General features: G+C 34.3%; 1 protein-coding gene across 4 annotated transcripts in view; it reads right to left on the reverse strand.

Moving 5' to 3' along the window:
* The window catches only part of LOC110462058 (annexin A6-like), a 133,897-nt gene extending 125,176 nt beyond the window's left edge, over nucleotides 1–8,721 (reverse strand). For 2 of the 4 annotated variants that reach the window (XM_021515842.1, XM_021515839.1), the window contains exons 1-2: nucleotides 8,040–8,300; nucleotides 6,996–7,159 (exon numbers count right to left, since the gene is read on the reverse strand). In XM_021515842.1, coding sequence (XP_021371517.1) covers nucleotides 6,996–7,073 — 78 coding nt within the window. In that variant the 5' untranslated portion in view covers nucleotides 7,074–7,159; nucleotides 8,040–8,300. Of the gene's footprint in view, nucleotides 1–6,995; nucleotides 7,160–7,985; nucleotides 8,301–8,492 lie in introns of those variants that run through there. The other 2 variants (XM_021515841.1, XM_021515840.1) reach the window with 2 other exon arrangements.
* Nucleotides 8,722–8,771: the final 50 nt, after the last annotated feature.

Below are 8,771 nucleotides of genomic sequence, written 5' to 3' on the forward strand. Positions count from 1 at the left end.
TTACGCATGGTATATTAACATGTCAGGTACATATGTAACCATAGGCTATCGCATGGTATGCCGTTATTACGTGCACGCACATGCACTTGCATTTTATAGGGATCTTGATATTTTACAAACCACTTTTTAACAGAGTTATTGTAATTGCATTTGTGAACCGATTTATCTGACAGAGCGTAACTCGCTCGACAACAAAAGTCGTAGCGACCAAGAGCTTGTGAACTACTGTTAGCACGTGATACGTACAGGTGAGGTCGGTAAACAAAACACATCAGTCTGCATTCCATGCGCCTCATATACGACCTTCTTGGAAGTCGTCTGATCATATGTCAGTGTTTGCCCGTGAGTTAATTAATGTCTTTGTATCATAAGCTTTATTTCTGAAGTACGTGTGATTACACATTTCCAAGTTAAGTCTCGATATCGGGTGTTGACATATCATCGTCACGCACGTGTACTATTGTTTACCCGGTGTTACTATAATTTACACCACGGTAATGGAATGCCCGATACGCAATACGGAAATGACGACACGAAAATACGAAAAGAAAAACATGTGTATTACGAAGGGTGGAAACTCCTTAACTGTTTCTAGCGTCATTAGGACGATATTAGCACTGCCTTAGACTTGCCAGGTCTGAACCAGTGACACCTTCCTGTCTAGATACAAATCAATCAGTCCTCGATCATCATAACAGCACACAGGCTCTTCAAGGACATACACAAGTAAGTCTACATTTCTAGTCTCAATCAAGATTTTAAGATCTGTATCGATAAAACATACCATCGGCCCTAAATCAAGCTTATTTATATCTGTATTATATACATATTTCTAGTCTAATGTATCTTATTGATACCTGTATCATTAACAAATTTCTGATCCTAATCAAGCATTAGTAATATCTGTATCATATACATATATATATATATACATTTCTGGTCATAACAGATCTGTATCATATTCATATTTCTAGTCTAAATCAACCATATCAATGTCTGTATTGTTTACATATGCTATGAAATTCACCCTAGACATTTATTGAAAATTATTTCTCAAACTGTTCTAATTAACCAGTACATAGTATTCCATTGAGCTCTGATGCCCATTTCAAGTGTAAATCAATTCCAATGTGAGATTAGGTTGATAGATTAGGATTCTTCAAACTCAGCAACACATGAGGCTTCAGGCCATTGAGACATGCGGTCTATTTCAAGTGTAAATCACTTTAGATGTGAGATTGTTTGGTAGAAGATCCTTCAAACTGAATATTGATATGATAAAAAAAAAAAGGTATCAGAAATAATTTATCATTAAACAGTATCGGAAACTTTACAATGTCAAGATTGTATCTGTTATTTTATTGCGGTGTGGAACGAGGAGAGAGATCAATAGACTGAAACCATAGTGAAAACACTAATAAATGAAATAATACATGTTAAATCACAAAACCGCAACCAGTACACAGAAAACAACCAGTAGGCAGTACTCAGAAAACATTACTGATAACTCAGCACCTTCATCAGACAACAAGTACACAGAACACATTACTGATAACTCAGCACCTTTATCAGAAAACCAGTACACAGAACACATTACAAATAACTCAGCACCTTTATCAGACAACCAGTAAACAGAACACATTACTGATAACTTATCACCTTCATCAGACAACCAGTACACAGAACACATTACGGATAACTTATCACCTTCATCGGACAACCAGAACACAGAACACATTACTGATAACTCAGCACCTTCATCAGACAACCAGTCCACAGAACACATTACTGATAACTCAGCACCTTCATCAGACGACCAGTACACAGAATACATTACTGATAACACAGCACCTTAATCAGACAACTAGTACACAGAAAACATTACTGATAACTCAGCACCTTAATCAGACAACCAGTACACAGAAAACATTACTGATAACCCAGCACCTTCATCAGACAACCAGTACACGGAACACATTACTGATAACTCAGCACCTTCATCAGACGACCAGTACACAGAACACATTACTGATAACATATCACCTTCATCGGACAACCAGTACACAGAACACATTACTGACAACTCAGCACCTTTATCAGACAACCAGTAAACAGAACACATTACTGATAACTTATCACCTTCATCAGACAACCAGTACACAGAACACATTACGGATAACTTATCACCTTCATCGGACAACCAGTACACAGAACACATTACTGACAACTCAGCACCTTTATCAGACAACCAGTAAACAGAACACATTACTGATAACTTATCACCTTCATCAGACAACCAGTACACAGAACACATTACGGATAACTTATCACCTTCATCGGACAACCAGTACACAGAACACATTACCGATAACTCAGCACCTTTATCAGACAACCAGTACAAAGAACACATTACAAATAACTCAGCACCTTTATCAGACAACCAGTAAACAGAACACATTACTGATAACTTATCACCTTCATCAGACAACCAGTACACAGAACACATTACTGACAACTCAGCACCTTTATCAGACAACCAGTAAACAGAACACATTACTGATAACTTATCACCTTCATCGGCCAACCAGTACACAGAACACATTACTGATAACATATCACCTTCATCGGACAACCAGTACACAGAACACATTACCGATAACTCAGCACCTTTATCAGACAACCAGTAAACAGAACACATTACTGATAACTTATCACCTTCATCGGACAACCAGTACACAGAACACATTACCGATAACTCAGCACCTTTATCAGACAACCAGTAAACAGAACACATTACTGATAACTTATCACCTTCATCAGACAACCAGTACACAGAACACATTACTGATAACTCAGCACCTTTATCAGACAACCAGTACACAGAACACATTACTGATAACTTATCACCTTCATCGGACAACCAGTACACAGAACACATTACTGATAACTCAGCACCTTTATCAGACAACCAGTACACAGAACACATTACAAATAACTCAGCACCTTTATCAGACAACCAGTACACAGAACTTATTACTGATAACTTATCACCTTCATTAGACAGCAACTACTACTTACTTAGTTCTCAACAGACAGCCAGAACACACAAAAAATGGCTCTTATAACGAAGCTCTCTAACGAGATTTTTTTATTATGTTGTGTCGTCAGAGCTACAAAGCAGTCCTATGCCAACTAATGGAGAAAAATCGAAGGTGCTTATCTGTAAGATTACATATAATTCAGGCCTCATATGAGTATAATGTTATCAAAATCTTGCATAATTGTTGAAAAAACGAATCTTTACTAATAAAAAAAAGTTCGTCTTGGGGGTAAAGAATAGAAACGACCACCATGACAGATCAAGCGTGATGTTATCTCAATAATCCTTTCTATATATGGCCTACATGGCCAAATATAGTATTACTGCTGATGCCGCCATGTTTACTACAATTTCCATATTGGGTCATGACACCCATATATAGCAACTGACCTTTATCGGAAGAGAGAGGAAGTTTCTAGCATGGCGGTCAATTCGTATTTCGATTCCCCTTGCAACGTTAACTTGATAATTTAACAACATTTTAGGCAGAGTCTAATTTGAAGTTATATAGGACATCAACAGAAATAGTTTATTTTACAATCGTATTTATGGATGCAGACCAATGTGTTGTCAATTAATTCTAAAATCGCCTCAGTGTGAATCAACGCCCCGTTGTGATTCACACCGGGCCTACTCCATTACAAGGCATAGGATCAATTTAATACTATATAATATTATATTATCAATACTTATATTAGTACTAAGAAAAATCAAACAGCCAGAACACAGAAACAATATTAATACTTTGTAATGGGAACATTTAAAATTTTACTTTTAAAAGAAATTGCTTATTTTTCCTGTTAATTTCAGAGTAATTAAACATCCAATGAATATATATTTACTCTCTGAAATAGATAAAATCCTAGGCTTCGAGAATGTATACAGTGTGAGCCTCAAGCGTGTACATACAGTGTGAGCCTCAAGCGTGTACATACAGTGCGAGTCTCAAGCGTGTACATACAGTGTGAGCCTCAAGCGTGTACATACAGTGTGAGCCTCAAGCGTGTACATACAGTGTGAGCCTCAAGCGTGTACATACAGTGTGAGCCTCAAGCGTGTACATACAGTGTGAGCCTCAATTCAAGCGTGTACATACAGTGTGCCTCAAGCGTGTACATACAGTGCGAGCCTCAATTCAAGCGTGTACATACAGTGTGAGCCTCAAGCGTGTACATACAGTGTGAGCCTCAGTGTATTGTTTAGTTCTATAATAAGAGAAGTACATGTACCACTTAACAGTAGAGTATGATTCATATTCAGAAACATGAATGTGTAATGTCTGTCTAATATAACAGGTTCACAAACATCTTTAATTCACTGTATGAATGGGGATATTTACCAACTGTAATAAGATAAGGGCAACACAAAAGTTCAGATTTGTATACAGCATATTTAAACATAAACTGTATATAATAGTCCATATTTAGAGAGTTGATCCATTCTCAAATTGCAATACACAGCAGTAAGCCATGCATAGCTTTTCTGATACCATTCTACAGTTGTTATTTTGATGTATTTGGTTCCCATCACATGTCGTGTACATAATTGACATAACTAATCAATGTATTAGGGAATAATTGTCCGGCTAAAGGGGTCTATGTCGAGAAGAAGCAACTTTAAAATTATAACTGATGACTATATCTGTATTTACAAATCAAAAGCTTGAAGCTTACAGACTTCATGATCACATACTATGATTGTTTAATTGGTACTAAAAAAAAATGCTATATAATCATTCATTAATACACATTACACACCTTAGTTTAAAGCTGAAGGTACATTTCACATAGCACTATTTGAATTCATCTGCTATTTTCCATGTGTTGTAATGTATTGACCTCAGCTGTGTGTATTAAGCGATATCAAGTCTGTCAATGGTAGCTAAGTAGTGGTTGTAAAGGTCCACAACAACTTAAGTCAACAAAATCAGCCAGGTGTAGGAAGCCATGCTGATAATGAACAAAACGTCCACACTAGGACCAAATTACAGTGACAAAATATAGGTGGAACTTTAACGTAACAGATTGACTCATCAATCCATATCAAGTGTCTCATACAGTCCCTTAAATACATGTACAGGAAATTCACCAGCAGTTTTGGAACTACAGTTTTTAAAAGTACAATTGTACCTATATATATATATATATGTATATCATAAATCAGAAAAATGATTCTTACAAACAAGAAATATTATAAAAAGAAAAATTCTCAACAACGAGTCTTTAGTACTTTCATCTCTTCTAGGAGATTCTTCAGTAGAGATGAAAGTACTAAAGACTCGTTGTTGAGAATTTTTCTTTTTATAATATATATATACTAACCTTTTCATCTTTCATATAAGAAAACATTGTTATATTTGAAATTACATTCAGCCTCCTTTCTAGGTTTACAAAATGTCAGAGCTGATTCACGCTCCATGTTCTAAGTATCAGAATCAACTTTCTGGATAGTTATATATATATTGACCAATAAACTTCTTCATTGGTCAGGTTTACAACTTTAGAAAATTGAGCCTGGAGTGCTGAAGAAATGTTATTCAGTTGTCATATTACAGCTTGTATAACCTGGGGCTTTTTTATCACTATTTTGGGAATTATGGCTTTGGTAAATAGTGCACTGATATCCAAATTGGGAATTCTTAGAAATATGAAGTGATTTTTTTTTTACAAAGTGCTTATTATCTTAAAGATTAAAACACCTCAGATAATTTAACAATAAATATCTCCTTTTGTTATCGCCAAAAGTTCCTGATGTGGTCAGATACTAATGTCATGTTCAGATATCCATCATTCTGGGGTGATTTTACTATTAATTTGGAAAATATGCAATGTCTAATGGAAAATACAGTGTATATTTTTAACAATAAAATGTCCTTTTCACAAATTATATAATATCAGCATTTCACTCTTAAAAAAACATCAAATAATATTTCAAAAATATCTTGGTCATCCTAAGTTGTAATTTGCAAAACATGCATGTTTTTTCTAGAAGAAATCATGTTACATCAATATATAAAACCCTTTTGTGAGTAGGTCATGGTCCATGAATGATAGTAAATGGTGGTAAACAAGAATTTCATGTGCCATAATCAATAGCTCATTGATCATGTAAACAATGTATATAATCAAAGGTTTTCATCTTTAGAAAATCAAAGTAACACATAGAAACAGAATGTAAGAAAGTCTGACAACTTTTCTTTTTTAAATTTTTGCTGTAAACATTTAGGAAACACTTTATAATAAATAGTTAATGACTGCTGCGATAGACATGAACATACTACTTGGTTTAAAACATTTTGTTAACTTACTCATATATTTTTAATGAGTTGTAAACAAAACTTATCAATGTTATGCAGCAATCCCTGATATAGCCTGTATTGGTGACACCATACTATGTATAAGCTCAAAGACAATTTGTTGCAGACCAGCTAAATATGTGTCACATGCAACTAAATTGGAAATTTAACTAATCAGATAAAAAAGGGTATAACATTTCTGTCAAAATTCAATTTTAAATACTAGAAATCATGTTTATTAAAATTTATTTACAATTAAATGTTTCATACCATTTTTATTTTCCTTTTAGAATTTCCTTTTTTTTAATTTTTTGTTTCATGGAGGCTTAATTGGGCCAAATTTTGGCTAGAATTAAACAAAACAAAATAGAGCGTTACTAAATACTTAAAATTACAGAATATTTTATACCAAACACTTTTATATAATGCAAAAAAAATGACCTCTTGTAAGGAATAAGATACTTCGACTTTATCATGATCTATCCTAAAGAAAAGTGATGAGTAAAATACATATCAAACTTGTATTTTGAACTAGTGCATTTATGCAATCAATCCAATTGATTAATTGGCATTTAAATCAGTAATAAGCAAATACATTACCTTTCTTTTATGTATACGGTAGGCTTTTTCCTCTTCATACTTCTGAAGAAGTTTATTACAGGTATTAAATCCTGGCATAGCGAGCCAAGTATGTTCTCAACTTTTGGTCACAAAATGGTGTTTGTTTCTCTCCTCCAACACAACTCCTCAACAGTGAACATAATCTGTGATAGAAAAACAAAATTCCCGTTATCAGCCGTTAATAAAAACATGGTTATGTTGTAAGATACTTACCAAATCAACTGAAAATCAAGTCATCAATATCTTAAGTACAAATAATAGGTAGCAGATCTTGAGTGATTTTCACTATAAACCATAATGCAGATATTTGCATTTTTCATACTTTCTGTAATCTAGAGTTTTGGCTATTATGTGAACAGGCAAAGATACAATTACAAACATACTAAGTTTTAAATAAATATTGTATTGTTTTGAAGCCATTTCTTTATATATACTTAACGGACAAAATTTCCTGTGCAAATTAACCTGATGATTTACCATATAATGTAATTTCTCAAATATCTGGCACAAATTCAAATGTTTTCATATAACTTTGACGCATTTATTATTATATACAAATAAAAAAAATATCTACATTGTCAATTTATATAGTAAACATACTGATCACAAAAGTTTAGAAATGTGAAATCACAGAATTAGATTATCTAAGCCTGTGGTGAAATTCACTGTCATTTCCTATTTGGTCACGAAAATCAGCATTTATTTATTGTAATGTCAGAGCTACTAATTTCCAGTTAAATTTGACATGTACCCCAACTGTATTGGATAACCACAGGTACGTTAATGTACACATTCAGTCATGCAGTGGTAACAAGTTAAAATCTACAAAATGTTTCACATTGGACCTCTGTCTAAGTCATGTTACTCTGTGGTTAACACCTGTAATATATTAATGTTCCAATATTTACTCAAGACATAGCGTCCAGTAAGTTATATATAGATACAGATATGGACTAATGCCACTCTCACCTAATTAACTGTTGATCAGTTCACGTTATGGCCATGAAATTCCTTGCTACTCACCTAGCTAAAGACAACACAGCCCTGTCTTTACCAACAAGGCATGTTATTAAAGCTATCCGATATCCGTGTCTAATAGTGCATCCAGTAAAAAACCGAAACTCGATGATTATGTCAATAACCAACTGATATGCATCAGCAGCTACCCCACACGTAATCCAATAAAGCAGTGTTGTTCCTATCAGCTTATATGTACTCTACATCAGTAGAGGCTCAAACAACCTCTATTACCTTCCGATAAAGTTATAAACCTGTCATCGACCCGGGGTCGATACCATAGCGACGTCATCAAACAAAACACATGTTTACCACAGGGGCGCGAAACTTAAATAACATTACTGTTTCATCGCAGCCCGTTTTGCATTTTATCAGCGAAACAAGCATGCTATAATTAGAAATAAAGTAAATGTCTACAAGTAAATAAGACAAGAAAATATTCAACAATAGTAATATTACCGTATACTGAGGAAGAGACGGTACAGTAGCGTGTTACGTTACTTTGCAATCCTGTGAAAGTTGGAAGTTGGATTAACAATACCAATTGCAAGTTCTTACACATTTTGGTGGGCTGTGTGTTTATTTTCACTCATTAGCAATGTAACATAGAACCAAAAAAGTATGTCGACTGTCAGCAAAAGAAGATATTTCCAAACGACGTGGCACAACCCTCATTTCGGTTCTTGAATATTTTTGGATTTTTAGCGTCTGCTCTTTTCAGTCGAACTCTTCAGTATG

The sequence above is a fragment of the Mizuhopecten yessoensis genome, unplaced genomic scaffold (genome assembly GCF_002113885.1).
Source record: "Mizuhopecten yessoensis strain PY_sf001 unplaced genomic scaffold, ASM211388v2 scaffold10743, whole genome shotgun sequence".
Taxonomy (NCBI): Eukaryota; Metazoa; Mollusca; class Bivalvia; order Pectinida; family Pectinidae; genus Mizuhopecten; species Mizuhopecten yessoensis.